At 41.0% G+C, this 20,106-nt stretch overlaps 1 protein-coding gene across 1 annotated transcript in view; it reads left to right on the top strand.

Moving 5' to 3' along the window:
• The first annotated feature begins 7,042 nt into the window (after nt 1–7,042).
• LOC139172207 (lysosomal dipeptide transporter MFSD1-like) overlaps nt 7,043–20,106 on the top strand; it is a 28,839-nt gene continuing 15,775 nt past the window's right edge. Inside the window, exons 1-5 of the mRNA XM_070761074.1 lie at nt 7,043–7,164; nt 10,929–11,029; nt 14,088–14,212; nt 14,314–14,369; nt 16,733–16,876. Coding sequence (XP_070617175.1) covers nt 7,140–7,164; nt 10,929–11,029; nt 14,088–14,212; nt 14,314–14,369; nt 16,733–16,876 — 451 coding nt within the window. The 5' untranslated portion in view covers nt 7,043–7,139. The remainder of the gene's footprint in view (nt 7,165–10,928; nt 11,030–14,087; nt 14,213–14,313; nt 14,370–16,732; nt 16,877–20,106) is intronic.

Below are 20,106 nucleotides of genomic sequence, written 5' to 3'. Positions count from 1 at the left end.
AAAAGGCAACCAAAAGAGCAACATGCAAACAAAAGCAAATAAAACACTCCCAGGAGCAAAACAAATATTAAAGTTTAATTTCTGTGCATTGTTCAATGGACTGTTAAATTGGCCAGGCCCACATAGTCACATGAGCACCTAGCCAGTCCAGGCGCCCCCCCCCAACCATCTGAGGGACTCTGAATTGACCTCCTGTTTAAAAGGTTTGAGGACTCCTGCTCTAAAAGAAAGTCGTGTTGAATCAGAGAGAATTTTGACTAATAAAAGAAGATGACACAATAAGAAAGTTTGGGGGAAAGCAGTAACATATTTATCTTCTTATATATCGCCATCACTCTACTAAACAAATAATTCCCTCAACACTGTCAGACTTTCTACTAAATCTGCACTTCTATTCTACTAGTTTTTCTCATCATTCCATTCACCCATTTCCTCCCATGTTGACTGTATGACTGTAACTTGTTGCTTATATCCTAAGATTTTTATTAATATTGCTTCTTCATTGCTTATTTGACCCCTATGACAATCATTAAGTGTTGTACCACATGATTCTTGACAAATGTATATTTTATTTTATGTACGCTGAGAGCATATGCACCAAGACAAATTCCTTGTGTGTCCAATCACACTTGGCCAATAAAATTCTATTCTATTCTATTCTATCCCATGTATCTGATTATACACACACGTAATTTTAATTTAAAAGGCTTGATTAGTTTGTACTGTATCTTGTATTCTACATCTTAGAATTATCAGAATATTACATGGTGGGGTTGCAACATAATACACCACTGCATTCTCTTTGTATTCCAAAATATACAGAAGAAACAGGACAAAAGAAAGCTGTTTTTCATAGAAGCTCTTTGGTGCAAAGCCAGTGATTTTACTTAAGTGCTTCTTCCTTAACTATGTCCTTGAAGCTTTCCAAATGCAAGGAACATTGATTAAAAGAAACTCTGAGGTTGTACAATTATATCAATAGCTGACTGGCACAGTGCATGTAGCTATGTAGAGGTAATTTTTCTACAATGCAGAGCTTTGCTACAGGACACATTTCAACACTATTCTTTCTATACAAAAGAATCAGAGAAGATAATAGGCAGCAGAGATCAAACCATTTCTGAGGAATTACAGGGATTTTACAGGTAGATAGAAAGGGTAAGAAAGATGAAACAGGGAGCGCACTGGAGATGACACAAAATAAATTTTGTGCTACCTTTTAAACAAAAAAAATATATGCATGAATGTTTTTGCACTTGAAGGAATTGGAAAGGCATCAGACTGAAAAGGGCACTGTAGTTCAATACTAAGTAATAACATTGAATTCAATAAGTTATATTTTGAAATATGATTGTGCTGCCAAGCAACAACTGACTAGAATAGATCTTTTATGCATTTCCTTACTTTTGTACACATTGAAAACACTTTCAAAATTTAAATAAGTTTTAGATACAGGTAGTCCTCAACTTACGACCACAATTTTGCCCAAAATTTATGTTGCTATGTGTTGTGATTCAGCCTGAGGCTGCTCAGGGACCAGCTGTGTCTCTGCTGGCTCCATGCCCGGAGGAGGATGACAGCGCAGAGGAGGGGGCTAAACAGTCGGACGGGGGAGAGGAAAATCAGGAATGGGATGAAGGAGAACAGCATGAGAGCCCCGGGGGGGGGGGGGGCTCTCCCCAGCCAGTAGCTTGGAGTCATTAGGTGATGACAAACAAGCTGTCATTGACATGAGACAGTGACATTCAGAGCAATGAAAGGAGCAGTTAAAGAGATATTATCACCATTGAAGTAGAAACAGCTGGGTTTGGATGTGGTCCTCATCAGCAGGGTTTAAAAGGCAGGCAAGCCCTTGAAGCCATGTGGAGTGTTATCAGCTTGACGTGGCGTTATCCTGTCTTGTTTCTCGGCGTCTCTGTTCCTGGCTTGTGGCCCAGCAGCTTTGGAAGATCCATGGGAGGTATAGGTCTTCTATCTACAGCCTTGGCTTGGCAGCAAGAATTCTGTATTGCTGCATGGACTTTTGGCCTTCGTGAATATATCTGAAGATACAGCATTTTCCTGTTTGTAAGGACATTTTCTGTTACCTGTGTTTTTCTTGAATTTTATAAAACTGCCTTTGCCTTTTACCAGTGTGTCTGGCTTCTCTTTTTGGGTTGGTATTGGCTTCTGGAGTGACCCAGACAGAACTCTATGTGAACCATTTGTTAAGTGAGCTGTACTCCATTTTACTACCTTTCTTGCCACAACAGTTAAGCGAATCACTGCAGCTGTTAGGTTAGGAACATTGGTTGTTAAGTGAATCTGGCTTCCCCATAGATTTTGCTTGTCAGAAGGTCGCAAAAGGGGAAGACATGACCCCAGGCCATTGCAACCGTCATAAATATGAATCATTTGCCAAGTACCCAAATTTTGATTAAGTGACTGTGGAGATGCTGCAATGGTCTTAAGCGTGAAAAACAGCCCTAAGGCACTTTTTCTCAATGCCGTTGTAACTTTGAACGGTCACTAAACGAACCGTTGTAAGATGAAGACTACCTGTACTGAGACCTCATGCTTTCCAGCATAGATACCAAGATACCATGCCGCCAACATTTCAGAGATGAAAATAAGGTTTGGCTCAAAAGACATTCTCCTATAGTACCAAAGCTCCATTTTTTCCTGCTTTCTCCCTCTTCTGGATGCTATAATCATTTGTCCTGAATTGCCATCTGCAAAGCCAAGAGGTTTATTGCTTTTTTGAGAAAGCAAAAAGCAATAAGTTGGCCTGCTCCAAATGCACTTTGTCATCTAAAGTTCTTTTTCACATCACAGCTCCTGGACAGGTGAGGTTATAAAAATGATTTTATGAACTTTAAGATCCCACTTACGATGTTGTTTTTTTCTCAGTAAAGGAATCATATCATTCAAGCTGTTGGTAAAATATAGTTATAAGGAAGATTTTAATGGCTATTGTCACTTTGGGGTTTATCGTTATTCTCTGATTTTATCATGATTCCAACGCCCCCCCCCCATCTGCCTTTATTACATGTATACACTTGGGTTTGTATATAATATTAAAACAGTACATTAATGTCTAGCCCACTCCTGTCCAGATGATTTTGGCAGTCTCACAAAGTTGAAATGAAACAAAATTCTGTAAAAACAGGATCAAACAGCAATTTAGGAGTAAAGTCCTTCAATCATGTTTCCAACAACAAAGGGGCTTGTCCATCCAACTCAAAGCCTGCAGAAAAAGCTATTTTTAAAAGATGGCATTGTAAGAGCCCTGCAGATATCCAAAGAAAATAGTATTTTCAAAGGGCCATTGCAGCAAACAACACCTGAAGGCCATATTGCATAAGAATACAGTCCATGTATATTCTAAATGTGCGGAATTGTGAGGAAACCCCACTACTGTTGCACCAGCAGCGAGAAGCATCTTGTGGCACTACATGGTATTTTATTTGGGCATGCATTGAATATACAAGCTTAATGCTTCTCTACTCAAAGAATGTAAAAAAAATAAAGCACAAATTACAATAATGGTGTTTTAACAATGCACTGCAGGTAATCCTTAACTCATGACTGTAATTGAGCCCAAAATTTATTTATTAAGCAGGGCAGTTGTTAAGTTAGTTGAGCCCCATTTTAGGACCTTTTTGCTATAGTTGTTAAGTGAATCACTGCAGTTGTTAAGTGCATTGGTCATGGTCATTAAGCAAATTTGATATCCCCCATTGAATTTGTTTGTCAAGAAGCTGGTTGAGAAGTCACAAAGAAGATCACATGACCCTGGAAAACGGTAATAGTCATAAACACATCATGCCAGTTGCCCTGAATTTTGATCACGTGACTATGGGGATCCTGCTTTGGTTGTTAAGTGTGAACAAAGGTCATGAGCCAAGGATTATCCATCCTCAAAACAACATGCGATATATATATATACTGTATATTGCTTTTGAAATAGACTTTGGCTGCAATTTTCAGCATATTTATGTGGAAGCAAACTGTACAAAACAATTGAATGAATGATGTGCCATTGAATTGATGGCACATCATTCTTACCAAAGATCTAAGTATTGCCCACAAGATCATATGCTGCAACGTCCTGCCTGTCAGCGACTACTTCAGCTTCAACCACAACAACACAAGAGCACACAACAGATTTAAACTTAATATTAACCGCTCCAAACTTGACTGTAAAAAATATGACTTCAGTAACCGAGTTGTCGAAGCGTGGAACTCATTACCGGACGCCATAGTGTCATCCCTAAACCCCCAACACTTTACCCTTAGATTATCTACGGTTGACCTATCCAGATTCCTAAGAGGTCAGTAAAGGGCGAGTACAAGTGCACTAGAGTGCCTTCCGTCCCCTGTCCTATTGCTCTCCTATATCTCCTATACCTTTCTTCTATTCCTATATCTCTTCTTCTATTCTTTCATTGATATGTTCTATTACTATACCTTCTTTTCTATTATTTCTTAGATATATTTTACTATGAGTATCTCCTCTATAACCTTCATCATGTATTTTACTATGTGTATATAGATATATACCCACTAAAACCCGCATTGTGTATTGGACAAAATAAATAAATAAATAAATAAACAAACAAACAAACAAACAAACAAACAAACAAACAAACCACACAGACAGATTTTCTCAAGGATCATTTTGGTACTACTGGTTTTCCAACGGTGCACCTGTTACCAATTTAATGGTGCAATTTACCTTGTTGATGTTTTTTTTCCTCCTTCTCTTTCTTTCGAACTTCCTGGACCTTATATACTTCTACAGAGGGTAGGTGTTCAGGCAAGATATTCAAACCATGGTAACGTGAGCCTTTGGTTATGTGTTCCTTGGGTAAGGACTGAAAGTTGACCGGTCTGATGATCCATTTGTTTTCATGGCTGTCCATGGTATGCTCAGGAATCTTCTCCAACTACAAAATCCAAAAGCATCAATAAGACTTTTGTCAGAGTAGGTAAAGCTTTGGATACTATCAAGTTGAGAACAAGTAAAGGGCGTACATATGTGCACTGGTGTGCCTTTCGTCCCCTGTCCAATTGTCTTTCTTTTTTTTCCACCTATCTTATATATTCTCTTCCTTTCATATATCCTCTCCTCTCAGTTCACCTTCACCCTCTTTTTATATTATCACATGTCTATTTTCTTCCTATGTATTTATGTATTGGACAAATGAATAAATAAATAAAATAAATAAGTGACTTCATGAATATTTCCATTCTGCTTACCTTACAATATGGACATGGTTTGCATTGCTTTTTTTTCATGCTGTTGCTTTGTTTTATTTTATTTGTTTACTGTGAATAGAATAGAATAGAATAGAATTATTTATTGGCCAAGTGTGATTGGACACACAAGGAATTTGTCTTTGGGGCATATGCTCTCAATGTACATAAAAGAAAATATGCATTTTTCAAGAATCATGAGGTACAACACCAATGGTCTTAGTGGCTTAGACTAGAAACCAAAATCTGCATTACTTAATGAGTTTTGTTTATTGTAATTGGAAGACTTTCGTTTCTGAGCCTCTTTTTCTTTCTTTTTCTTCTTTTTCTACCTTCAGTCTTCATTTTTATTTTCTGGTTTTTATTTCCATTTTAGTCCCCTACTTCTTCTTTCATTTTTCTTTCTCACAGGGGTAACATAATAGAAATACCCAAAACTTCATTCGTGTGCATCTCATTGACTTTGATGTTGGCGTTTAGACTGAAGAGAAATTAACTTGTGGGTGTTTTGAAAAATATAATCAGGAAAAATGTTTTAAAATTAATATCAAGGAAAATGAAGCAAAAATATATATTTGTTAAATTTATATCCTGCCCATCTCACTATCCACTCAGTGGCATGACATTGTTTTGAAAGAATGCGATTGATTCAGCTTTCTTGAAAATACATTTAAAACTTACTGCAAAAGTGTAAAATTTATGACTTTTTTATTGTGTATCCTCACTTCCTTTCTTTTCCCCTCCTTTTTTTCTTTAATATTCAATAAACTATTTTTTTTTAAAAAAAACTTACTGTATTGGCTCAATGCATCCTTGAAAAAAAGTTATTTAAAATTTAATTTATGAGGAAATAATTAATTTCCAAAAAAAAATAACTGTTTAGAATCTAATGGCATTGTTTGTCTGTTAAAACACTGTTTGATATTTTTTCTATTGGTGCAAGACACTGAAGGGGGGATAATTAAAAATTCTTTTTTCAAAGGAGTTTAGAAGCACCTGTGGGTTTTTTTTTGCAAAGAATACACATGGGGCACATTTTAAATTAAAAACGATGATTTTATGATTGGTCTTGTGCTATTATAATAAATGACCAAATTAGTAAAAGGATAGATTAAATAACAATACGTTTTTGTTTTGAGGTGAGGTTTTTTGTTTTTATTTATTTATTGGATTTGTATGCGGCCCTTCTCCAGGGACTCGGGGCGGCTCACAACATATCAGAAACAATATAATATATACATATCTAAAAATCCAATTAATACGACTAAAAAAAACTTTTAAAAATGTGATTTAAAAAATTGTTGTCTTTCCTTCTATCATTTTTACATTATGATTACGTATATGTGAAGTTTGTATATGTATGTTAAATATCTCAATAAAATCTGTTATGAGAAAAATAAATGAGCAAATATGGTAATTATTTATGGGACGTTTTCTAGGAATAAAAGAAGCCACAAACAGACATCACACCTCCCTCGCCCTGCGAGAGACAAATGCGTCGCCTCAGAAAAGGCGGGAACGGCCCTCTCGAAGGGAGGCGGAGCTTTACGCTGAGGGGCGGAGCATAGGAAGCCTCCAAGCATCCAAAGGGTGTCAACTGCAGGGGGCGGAGTTTGCAACTGCAGGGGGCGGAGGAGGCGTGGCTTGGAGGCAAAGCTCCGATTGCAAAGCTCCGCGTATAAGGGAGCGGTGGGAGGGGAAGAGGGCGGAGTTTCACGTGACCAGGGCGGAGTTTCGGGAGGGACGAGGTGGTAGGCGGGACGAAATGTGGGAAGAGGGAGCGATGGCGTGGAACAAAGAGCGCAGCTGATGAGGAAAGGGGCGGGGGACTGGATCTCGGGGGCGGGGCGGTGGGTGGGGCCAGTGTTTTTTCGGGAGAAGCTCAGTCGGGAATCGGAGCGATGGCGGAAGCGGCGGCCGAGAAAGGTGAGCAGTAGCGCGATTCCCCCCGCTGCACGAACCCCGGCTCCGATGCAACGGGGAACCGACTGCCACGGGGCGCTTTCTTCGTGTCAGGCTGGCAGGCGTGCTCTGCGTATGCTCAGAGGCCCCCCACCTTTTTCTTTTTTCATTGAGGACTAGTCTGATGCTCAGATCTGTCCCGGATCTAAACCCTGCACGTGATTTTCTCGAGATACGTGGGCAGGGGACTGGAGGGGAGGTTTGGTCGCTCCGACCCTGGGCGGGAGTAAAGCAGGAGTGCAAATCTGGTGCAAATATCGCTGGGGGCGGATTCCTAAAAAGAAGCGACGGGGGAGGGCGGGGGGCAACTCTTCACCATGGCTGGAATGTTTTAACTCTAGCGTACCTGTTGCGGGTTTGATGCACACCATTGCAATTAAAATTATAAATATAAAAGGTGTTAAAAACGTGAATTGGCAATAAGGAAAAACAATATGTAATGTGTAATGTAGAATGTGTTTCATTGATTTTTAATATATTGGGGTTTTTTTTAGCTTACGTAGTTTTTAATTAATTAGATTTGTTTCTGTATTCACTGTTTTATATTGTATGCTGTGAGTCGCCCTGAGTCATCGGAGAGGGATGGCATACAAATATAATAATAATAATAATCTATACAAGTATTAATATTAATGTATATATTAATATAACATTATCCTCGTACCTTGCCACAGCCAGTAAAAGCCACAGAGTCGGCTTTCTCCAGGTCCCATCTGCCAAACAATGTCGCTTGGCAGGACCTCGGGGAAGAGCCTTCTCTGTGGCGGCTCTTATCCTGTGGAATCAACTGCCCCCAGAGATTCGCATTATCTCCTCCTTACTAGCTTTCTGGAAAGCTGTTAACCCGGCTTTTCCAGCAGGCCTGGTGATTGTAATGTATGCATGGTTTTTAATGATATTATTGCTTTTATTATACTGCTGATTTTTTTACTGTTTTTCATTTCATTTATTTTCATTTATTTGGATTAGTATGCCGCCCCTCTCCGAAGACTCGGGGCGGCTCACAACAAGTGAAAAAACAATCCAATACATAATCCAATTAATTAAAATATTAAGTTTAAAAAACCCCTATACTAACATACACACACACAAGCATAACATGTATAAATTCAGCGGGCCCAGGGGGAGATGTTTAGTTTCCCCATGCCTGACGGCAACTATTTTTTAACTATAGTTGCATTATTAACTATTGTTGTATATTGTACTCAGCCACTCTGAGTCCATTTCAGAATGAGCGGCATATAAATACAAATATATATATATGGATCTGTTTAGAAATATTAAGAAATGGAAAATATGAACATCAATAAAATCAATAAAAATAGGTAAATAAAAAATTTCAGATTTTAAGCACAATGGGAGGAAAAACATTAAACGCAAAGTCCAAAAAAAAGCAAAAAAGGGCAAGATCAGAAAGAATATCAGGCTCCGGGTGAGAACATTTGGAAAAAGAGAGCAGTTGTGAGCATCCTGCTTTCGGGAAGAGATTTGCGCTGCCATTTGTGGGAAATTGTGTAGGGTCTCCTGCTTTGGGGTGGGGGTTGGACTAGACACTAGATGACCTACAAGGTCCCTTCTACCTCTGTAAATCTAATCATGCAGAACAGGATGTGGAATTAGGGGATCTTTGGTCTGGATTAAGCATGGGCTGGGGTATTTGGGCCTTTGCATTAGGCACTTCCCTATGAATAAAATCTCAGATTGGGTGTCAGCTGGAATGCAAGATTTGGATTATTTATTTGAATTTTTGTGGACGGCAAGAATGAAAAAATGGTATATGTGAAAGTGCAGTCACCCCTCAATAGACTGCAAAATGGGCCAGAATTTTTGTTGCTAAACAAAGGGAATTGTTAAATGAGTTGTCCAATTATTCAGCCTTTTCAGCCACAGTAGTTAAAGTGAATCCCTGCAACAATTAACTGATTTTTCTCGTTGACTTTATTCTTTGGAAGCAGGCCGGGAAGGCTGTCAATGGAGATCACGTGACCCCGGGACACTGAAACTGTAATCAGTACACGCCAATTGCACAAGTGCCCAAATTTTGATCATGTGACTGGGATGCTGGGATGGTTATAAGTGGAGGGACAACTCACAAGTCACTTTTTTTCAGTGCCGTTGCAAGTTCCGACAATCACTGAACGGATGGTTGTAAATCAAGGATTACTTGTAGCTAAAATATAGCAGAGCAAATATTTCCAATAAATGCCTTCCAAATTATATTGTAAATGTAAATGTATTCAACAATATAAAGCGCCTCCTTGTGGTTTTTGCTGCTCACTTGACATGAAAAAAATGGGCCTCAGGGTACTACATTCCAGTCTTTGGGAAGTAAAACAAACCAGAACCACAATTAGTGGGTTTGTGTAAACTAATAGTACAGTGTCTGGGCATTTTATCATTTGTTCAGATGCCAATGGAAATCAAAAGTTAAGGAAGTTATGATTAAATGGGCCCAATTTTTCTTTAATTGGACATGCCATAATATACATAATTAAAATTCGACAAAGATTGGATCTTCCAGATCCAATAAGGGGTTTATGTGTATGACTTGGAAATAAATATATTTGTAATAATTTGTATTCTTTACTTGTGTTTTTACCTTCTATTTGCTATAAATCATGAAATGAAGGACATATGTTTATATATTTATGTTTTATTTCTAAGAGACGTAGAATTAACTCAGTAAAGCATGAAAAATATCGATATGGAAAACCGCAAACTGAATATTGTGTAGTTATTTATAAAACACAATAAGGAAAGAGAGAGCAAGGTATCTCTCTATTTTTTTAATATGTATGTGTACAGTGATACCTTGTCTTACAAACTTAATTGGTTCCGGGATGAGGTTCTTAAGGTGAAAAGTTTGTAAGACGAAACAATGTTTCCCATAGGAATCAATGGAAAAGTGATTAATGCGTGCAAGCCCAAAATTCACCCCTTTTGCCAGCCGAAGCGCCCGTTTTTGCACTGCTGAGATTCCCCTGAGGCTCCCCTCCATGGGAAACCCCACCCCCGGACTTCTGTGTTTTTGCGATGCTGCAGGGAAATCCCAGCATTGCAAAAATGGGCGCTTCGCTGGCAATGGAAGTCCAGAGGTGGGGTTTCCTAGCGAAGGGAGCATCAGTAAAATCGCAGCATTGCAAAAACACCAAAGTCCTCGAAACCCCACCTCCGTACCTCTGTTTTTTTGCGATGCTGCGCTTTCCCTGAGGCTCCCCTCGCTGGGAAACCCCACCTCCAGACTTCCGTTGCCAGTGAAGCACCCGTTTTTGCGCTGCTGGGATTCCCCTGCTGGGATTCTCCTGCATCATCACAAAAACACGGAAGTCCGGAGGTGGGGTTTTCCATGGAGGGGAGCCTCAGGGAAATCCCAGCAGTGCAAAAATGGGCGCTTCACTGGCAACAGAAGTCTGGAGGCGGGGCATCCCAGTGGCGGCGGTGGGTTTGTAAGGTGAAAATAGTTTGTAAGAAGAGGCAAAAACATCTTAAACCCCGAGTTTGTATCTCGAAAAGTTTGTATGATGAGGCGTTTGTAAGACGAGGTATCACTGTATTTGTATTTGTTTTTGTATTATGAACTTGAATCTATATTTCCTAATAAAATTTATTATATATAAAAAATGAAATCAAAATCCTGGGGAAATTACCATGATATTTTTCTCTTTTTTTAAAATAGTAATTGCACATAGCTATTTTCTACCATTCTAATACTTTATTTCCCTTTGCAGCTTATTACAGATTCCTTGTACTTTTCTTCAACTGTCTCCTGACCTTTGGGTCCTACTTCTGTTTTGACATTCCCAGCGTCTTGCAAGAACAGTTTCAGGGGGTGAGTGTTTTGTCCCTTTTCTCTCTGACCCTGTTAGAAGTCGTCTTGGTTTCAGCCATGGAGCAAATAGATTAAGAGGTGCAAAGTTTCCAAGCCTTTTTCAAGTCATGTTGCAGAGATTTAACAAGGAATGTCAGCTTTTTATACCTGAGTTACCAAAGGTATATGTAGGAGTTTTTAAGAAACTGCACTGGAGGAATGACAGGCTACATTTTGGATAGCTGATGTAGCAGCTTCATTTGTTTTCTGTTCTGTTGGGCTCTCTGGTAGAATCCTCCCAAAAATGCGCAGATACAATTTCAGACACACACACACACGTTTGACAATTCAAAACAATGTTCTTTATACCGAAAATGCAAATAAACAGAGCACTCTTTTTGTATAGCAAAGAGCACTGGTCTCCAAACAAATTGGTAATTTGTACAAGTCCCTTATCAGTTCTGTGATACTTAGCTTGCAGGTGTGAGGCAATTCACAGTCCTTCTTTCACAAAGTGAAACACACTTTGCTCTGGTTTAGTTTCAAAGCGGGGGAAAATCAGCACACAAAAGGTCAAAGTCAGTAAAGCAGTCATGAAACACAAGGATCAGATAATCCTCCACAATGTCCATACCCACAGGCTGCTATTTATAGCAGCCTCACTAATGACCACAGCCCCACCCAACCACAGGTGGCCTCATTTTCTTTGATAATAACCTCTCAGTTGTTGTTGCCTATGCATCGCTCTCCTCATGCGTGGCTGTATCATTAACTCTTGTTCTGAATGCAAGGAGGAGCTGGATAATTGATCTCCTGAGCTGTCTGCCACACTCTCCTCCTCCCTGTCACTCATGTCTTCTTGGTCAGAGGAGCCTTCATCAGCAGATTCCACGGGGGGGGGGGGGGCGCGCAAAACAGGCCTGCAGCATGTGGATGTCTCCCCCACATCCACAGTCCTTGGGGCAGGAGCTGGGCCAGAGCTAACCACAACAGTTTTCCCAGGCTCTGCTTAAGAATTTTTAGATATTGCTACATACCGGCTTCACACATTGTACTAAACTATGGTTTTTAAACTATGCTTTATTGATAACTGACTGGGCTGTTGAATTATATACTAAGCCATAAATGTTGATCAGAAGACCGCAATAGTTGCATAGTGCGTTCCTTTGATACACATGAGCAAAACCAAACAACCAAAAGCACCTTGTGCAAGGAACAATGCTTTAGTCAGTAGATGGAATCCTCTAATTATCTGGAACAAATATGCAGGTGGGCCTCACCCCTCGCATCCTGGACATGAATTGTTTCAACTCCTACCCTCAAAACATCACTATAGAGCACTGCACACCAAGACAACTGGACACAAGGACAGTTTTTTCCTGAATGCCATCACTCTGCTAAACAAATAATTCACTGTCAAACTATTCACTAAGGCTGCATTACTATTACTATTAATCTTCTCATCATTCCTATCACCCATCTACTGCCACTTATGACGGTAACTTGTTGCTTGTATTCTTAAGAATTTTATTAATATTGATTGTTTCTTGATTGCTTATTTGAACCCTATGACAATCATTAAGTGTTGTACCTCATGATTCTTGTTAAATGTATCTTTTATGTACACTGAGAGCATCTGCACCAAAGAGAAATTCCTTGTGTGTCCAATCACACTTGGCCAATAAATAATTCTATTCTATTCTGTTCTATAGATCAGTGTTTCCCAACCTTTTTTGAGCACATTATTCACATTTTCAAAATCCTGGGGAACATTGAGGGGGGGGGGGCGCAAAAAAGTTTGGACAAAAAAAATATCTCTTTCTCCCTTTCGCTCTATTTCTCTCTCCCTCCCTCTTTCTCTCCCTCCCTCTTTCTCTCTCTCTCCATCCCTTTCTTTCTCCCTTCCTTCCTCTCTCTTTTGCTCTTTCTCTCTCCCTCCTTCCCCCCTCTTGCTGTCTTTCTTTCTTTCCTTTCTTTCTCTCTCTCATTCTGTCTCTCTTGCTATCTCTTTCTTTCTCTCTTCCTTCCTTCCTCTCTCTTTGGCTCTCTTTCTCTCTCCCTCCTTCCCCCCTCTTGCTGTCTCTTTCTTTCTTTCTCTTTCTCTCTCTCTCTCATTCTGTCTCTCTTGCTATCTCTTTCTTTCTCTCTTCCTTCCTTCCCCTCTCTTTGGCTCTCTTTCTCTCTCCCTCCTTCCCCCCTCTTGCTGTCTCTTTCTTTCTTTCTCTTTCTCTCTCTCTCTCATTCTGTCTCTCTTGCTATCTCTTTCTCTCTCTTCCTTTCTTTCTCTCTCTTGTTCTCTCTCTTCCTTCTCTGCGGAGGCCGGCAAAGCTTTTCCGGGTAGGCTGGCTGGGGGATAGGGCGCGCGCGTGCACGCACCCCCGACGTTCCAAAGAACCTTCTCCGACCTCCGCTGTGAGAAGGTTTTCTCCGAGCGCTCGCCGGAGGAGCTGGAGAAAGGGGCAGATCGAGCGGGCGGGCGGGCGGGGCGTCAGCGGCGAGAAGCCAGGGGTGCGAGGGGAACGGAGGCACTGGGGGGTGGGGGCAGCTGCGGCGCCGGCCTCCGCACTTTCATCGCTCCCCACCCCAAACTCCAACGCCCAGCTCCTTGCGTGGCACTGGAAAAGGGTGCTGCATTGCCGGCTTCTACCTGGTGCTGCCAAGGAATCTCCAGCTGGGCAGGGCTCTCCTTAAGCTCTCCTTTTTCCCTAGGAGCTTGGCGGCACACCTGGCTGTGTCTCGCAGCACACTAGTGTGCCGCGGCACACCGGTTGGGAAACGCTGCTATAGATAGATATGAGATACAGACATATAGATCTCTTTCCCTTCTTATCATCTATCTATCTATCTATCTATCTATCTATCTATCTATCTATCTATCATCTACCTACCTACCTACCTATCTCTCCATCCATCTATCTCTCCATCCATCTATCCATCCATATCATCTTTCTCCTTCTCCAATCAAGAATTTTGGCCAATAAAGAATTCTATTCTATCCTAAATCTGGATATATTTCAAATTGGCTCACTTGCAGTTTGTGATGTTGACAATTTTGTTTTTGTTCTGATTTGTCCTCCAGAATCTAACCTGCCCCAATGGAACTCAACACAATGGCACAGAACACAATGCAACGGCTGACTGTGTGGAAGGGCTTGGAATGACTCCTGAAGAGTACAATCTTCTGTATGCCATCTATGCCTGGACGTGAGTCTCTCTCTTTCACACACGCACAAACACACACAATATTATTTGTCTCCACCTCTTCCATGTGATTTATTCATTATTATTTTTTGGGTTTCCCTTAGTAACGCACTGGTGGTGATTGTGGCTGGCTTCCTGATTGACAAACTCGGAAATCGCTGTAAGTTTGGAGAAGCTGGATTATTTATTTAAATTCCTATGCCCGCCCATCTCAACCTTGGGTGACTGTGCCATTGTTTTCTTTGCCACTGGCCTGGCCTCTCTCCGAGATCATCTGGGGGTGTGTGTGGTGGTGTTGTGTATGTCCCTTTGTCTTCTCAAATCCAGCTGGCTTAAAGAAGACCTTTTCTGCTCTGTTGGTACATTATGAAGAGTTGCCTTTCCTGGAAGGTTGTTGGCATTTATCGCTGTCCGAGAAGTTTCACAAGGAGCTTTTAAATGTGAAATAGAAAGGTTCACTTTAGCCACTAAGTGTATAAAGGAACTCAGTTATGTTTTGGGATGCGTTTTGAAAATGAAGCTTTGTTTCGGACATTTAAATTCCACCTCCTCTTTTCTACCAGGAGACTAAAAAAAATCCGATTCTGAGTTGACAAAACGATTTCCATTCTGTTCTTTTAATAACAGTAGCACTGATGATGTTATCTAGTTCGGTTAATGAAACGTCTGTAAGAAAACAACTCAAACTCAGCACCAAGGATTCCCCAATTCTGTTCCTTCTCTCTGCAAACTCCACTCTCTTCTAACACTGATGACGTTACCTAGTTTGGGTAACGAAACGCCTGTAAGAAAACAACTCAAGCTCAGAGAGAAATAGAAACATAGAAGACTGACGGCAGAAAAAGACCTCATGGTCCATCTAGTCTGCCCTTATATTATTTCCTGTTATTTTATCTTACAATGGATATATGTTTATCCCAGGCCTGTTTAAATTCAGTTACTGTGGATTTACCAACCATGTCTGCTGGAAGTTTGTTCCAAGGATCTAATACTCTTTCAGTGAAATAATATTTTCTCATGTTGCTTTTGATCTTTCCCCCAACTAACTTCAGATTGTGTCCCCTTGTTCTTGTGTTCACTTTCCTATTAAAAACACTTCCCTCCTGGACCTTATTTAACCCTTTCACATATTTAAATGTTTCGATCATGTCCCCCCTTTTCCTTCTGTCCTCCAGACTATACAGATTGAGTTCACTAAGTCTTTCCTGATACATTTTATGCTTAAGACCTTCCACCATTCTTGTAGCCCGTCTTTGGACCCGTTCAATTTTGTCAATATCTTTTTGTAGGTGAGGTCTCCAGAACTAGCAATAGCAATAGTATTTAGACTTATATACCGCTTCATAGTGCTTTTACCGCCGGCTCCAAGCAGTTTACAGAATCGGCATATTGGCCCCAACAATCTGGGTCTTCATTTTACCCATCTCGGAAGGATGGAAGGCTGAGTCCACCTTGAGCCGGTGGTGAGATTTGAACTGCCAAACTGCACTTAGCAGTCAGCTGAAGTAACCTGCAGTGCTGCACCCTAACCACAGCGCCACCCCGGCTCATGGACCCGCTCATAACAACGCTCTGACCTAGCATTAGAAGTTGGCAGGCTGTGTGTTCTCCGACATCATACCTTTCATTTTGGTTACTTCTATGGATGGCTGCAAAACTGCAGCGTTTAAAATGATTAAATAATTTATAAATCTGGATTTTGTCTCCTCTTCCATTCTAATTTAAAAAGCACAATTTGTCTGTATACCGTATTTTTTGGAGTACAAGACGCAGCTTAGTTGTTGGGGAGGAAAATAGGGAGGGCACATTATTTTATCCCCTGGATAGGTCTGGGGGGAAAAAAAACTTATTCAGAGAGAGTAACAATGAAAACGCTTGCAAGCCAGTAAGAGCTGGGAAGATCGTTAGCATCTCATTAGGGCTTGAAAGAAACTTATTTTGAGCAAGTAGAGCAATGAAAAAAACCCTGCAAAGACTTAGGGCTGGAAAGATACTTTGGAGAGAGTAACAATGAAAGAGCCTGCAAGGTAAGAGTTGGGAAGATTGTTAGCAGCTAGTTAGGGCTGGGGGAAAAAAGCTACATTCAGAGTATAAGATGCACCCAAATTATCAGCCCTCTGGAACCAACCCCCCCCCCCCCCCCCCCCGGAGATTAGAACTGCCCCCACCCTCCCTGTCTTTCGTAAACTACTCAAGACTCATTTATACCGCCAGGCATGGGGAAGTTGAGATATTCCTTCCCCCTAGGCCATTACAAGTTATGCATGGTATGTTTGTGTGTATGTTTGGTTTTATAATAGGGGTTTTTAGTTGTTTTTTTATTATTGGATTGTACATGTTGTGTTTATTATTGTTGTTAGCCGCCCCGAGTCTACGGAGAGGGGCGGCATACAAATCCAATAAATTATTATTATTATTATTATTATTATTATTATTATTATTATTATTATTATTATTTATTGTACTCTGAAAAATACAGTATTTTTCCCCCCGCACCTATCTTTCCTCTCCTTCTCTCTATAGTTGGTGTCTTTGTTTTCTCCTTCCTGACCGTCTTGGGATCATCCATTTTTGCACTGGGCTCCCACCTGAAAGGAACGCCGTACCTCTTGCCCCTGATGCTAACAGGCAGGTTGCTTTTTGGTTCCGGAAATGGATCTCTTACAAGTAAGGAACCAGCACATTGTCTCAACGTGGTTAAATCTGGACTTTTGCTGACAAGGTTCTAGGAGCGTGGTGGTGCACCTGTGGGACATGTGCAGGAAGCGGCACACAGATCCACCCCATGCGCGGTACATGGCCTTGTTGTCTTCCACATTCCTATACGCACACGCACATCGGTCAGCTGGCTTTCGTGCACGGGAGCACTGAAACCCAGAAGAGCAGCGTTCCAGCGCACATGCGCACGGCAGCACCCAAACTTCCAAGTTACTGTCATGCCAGCTGTTCGTCAGCCGTGCGTTCCTGCCAGAAACCATAAATTCAGGTCCCAGCATGCGTATGAGTGCCAGGTTTCGGTGCTCCCGCATGTGTGAAGGCCAGCAAGGCTGTGTGGTCCAACCGGATGGTTTTGTGTCCCATTTCCGGCATTCATTTGTGTACACGGTGATGTAAAAGGTTAGCCACCACTGTTCTAGGAACTCAGGCAAAGCTTTGAATGTTTGAACTTGTTCCTAATTTTTTTTTCCTTTGGTAAGCAAGATGTCACCATAGCTGCTTTATTTTATTTTATTTTATTATTTTGATTTTTAGACTGCCCTTCTTCGGAGACTAGGGCAGCTTACAACATCGATCCTTGATACACACAACAGGAATCTTGATTTGAGTCAAGATGAATTCATGTCTCTTACTAAAGCCCCTTCCTCTTTTTAAAAAGTTTATCAAACCCACAAATCTGGTAAACAAATCGGGGCTTAGGGTGACATCTGAACCCATGCTTATCTAGTTAATGATTGAAAGAATTAACTTATTTAAAAAGAAATTATCAGTGCAGACTTCCTGATTCAGACCTTTGCAAACACAAATTAGCTTTCCTCTCGTTTTTATTGAAAAGGGATTAAAAATAACTTTAGTTTTACAGTGGTACCTCGTCTTACAAACGCCTCATCATACAAACTTTTCGAGATACAAACCTGGGGTTTAAGATTTTTTTGCCTCTTCTTACAAACTATTTTCACCTTACAAACCCCCCGCCGCCGCTGGGATGCCCCGCCTCCGGACTTCTGTTGCCAGTGAAGCACCCATTTTTGCGCTGCTGGGATTCCCCTGAGGCTCCCCTCCATGGGAAACCCCAGTTCTGGACTTCCGTGTTTTTGTGATGCTGTAGGGGAATCCCAGCAGGGGAATCCCAGCAGTGCGAAAACGGGTGCTTCGCTGGCAACGGAAGTCCGGAGGTGGGGTTTCCAGTGAGGGGAGCCTCAGTGAAATCACAGCATCGCAAAAACACAGAGGTCCGGAGGTGGGGTTTCGAGGGCTTCGGTGTTTTTGCGATGCTGCGATTTCACTGATGTTCCCTTCGCTGGGAAACCCCACCTCCGGACTTCCGTTGCCAGCTAAGTGGTCGTTTTTGTGATGCTGGGATTCCCCTGCTGGGATTCTCCTGCAGCATTGCAAAAACACAGAAGTCCGAAGGTGGGATTTCCCATAGAGGGGAGCCTCAGGGGAATCCCAGCAGCGTAAAAACGGGTGCTTCGGCTGGCAAAAGGGGTGAATTTTGGGCTTGCACGCATCAATTGCATTTCCATTGACTCCTATGGGAAACATTGTTTCATCTTACGAACTTTTCACCTTAAGAACCTCGTCCCAGAACCAATTAAGTTTGTAAGACAAGGTATCACTGTATATGGGAGTGTGGAAGCCTGTGAATGTTTGCTTTTCTCTGCAAAACGGGCCTTTTTTTCCAATGGAAAAATGAAGTGAGTTTGTTTTAATTTAGAAATCAAACGTGTAGCTTCTTCAAGCACAGGCAGCTAAAATAGCAGAATTTAAACACCTTGCCACACACAGAAATAACGTAGCAGAGAATGCAATATAAAAGCAGTGCCAATTGAGATTTCCGAATGGTTGCTAATTCTGGGAAAATAAATTAAGAAATGAAGATAAGTGGGAGATGAAATAATAATAATGATAATTACGCCAAAACCCCCACTATTCTCATTCAGTGGTAGCGCTCAGATAAGAGGCTCTTACCAAGTCTTCAGTCTAAGGCTAAGTGAACTTCTTGGCAAATACAGAAGCATTAAGATCATACGAATAGAAAGTAGAAACTATGCATTTAAATGGCAGTGGGAGTTACTCACACACTCCAATGTACAAAACAAGGTCAGATGAGATCTGAAAAGATAACCATGGTATGAGGCAAAGGTGTACGAGTGGGCATTTTTATACAATAGCAGCTTGATTATGGACCCTTAAGAGATATAATTGGACCTTCCATTCCAGCCAAGGTGGGGAATTTGGTTTAAGTCTGTGGATATTAATACTGCATCTGGGGAAAAAATTTGATTCAAAAGGAAAGGGATGAGCACTTCGAAAGATGTTTGAAGATTTATTTATTGGACACCCCACACCTGTGCGCTCAATAAATCCAATGAATTCTAGGCGATCAGTCCCCGTGGACTCTATTAAAATGGACTAGCATGGGTTGTGGGCTTTTTTTGCTGTGTGTTCCTTCTTCCTTCCTAATTTTTAACTTATTTTCTTCCTCTTTCCCTTCCTCTTTTTCTTCTCTCTCTGTCTCTCTTTTTTCTTTCCCTTCCACCATCTTTCTTTCTCTCTTTTTCTTTCCCTTCCACAATCTTTCTTTTTTCTTTTCCTTCCACCATCTCTCTTTCTCTCTTTTTCTTTCCCTTCCACCATCTTTCTTTTTCTTTTCCTTCCATCTCTCTCTTTTTTTCCCTTCCACCATCTCTCTCTCTCTCTCTTTCTTTTTTCTTTCCCTTCCACCATCTCTTTCTCTCTCTCTTTCTTTTTTCTTTCCCTTCCACCATCTCTCTCTCTCTCTCTTTCTTTTTTCTTTCCCTTCCACCATCTCTCTCTCTCTTTTTCTTTCCCTTCCACCATCTTTCTTTTTTCTTTTCCTTCCACCATCTCTCTTTTTTTCCCCTTCCACCATCTCTCTCTCTCTTTCTTTTTTCTTTTCCTTCCACCATCTCTCTTTCTCTCTTTTTCTTTCCCTTCCACCATCTTTCTTTTTTCTTTTCCTTCCACCATCTCTCTTTTTTTTTCTTTCCCTTCCATCATCTCTCTCTCTCTCTCTTTCTTTTTTCTTTCCCTTCCACCATCTCTCTCTTTCTCTCTGTCTCTCTGCTTCCATTTAAGGAAATAAAAACATTTGAAGCACAGACAGAGAGAGAGATGGAGGAAGGGAAAGAAAAAAGAAAGAAAGAAAGAGAGAA

This window comes from Erythrolamprus reginae, chromosome 9 (genome assembly GCF_031021105.1).
Source record: "Erythrolamprus reginae isolate rEryReg1 chromosome 9, rEryReg1.hap1, whole genome shotgun sequence".
Classification (NCBI taxonomy): domain Eukaryota; kingdom Metazoa; phylum Chordata; class Lepidosauria; order Squamata; family Dipsadidae; genus Erythrolamprus; species Erythrolamprus reginae.
This window is presented reverse-complemented; position numbering and strand designations above follow the sequence as displayed.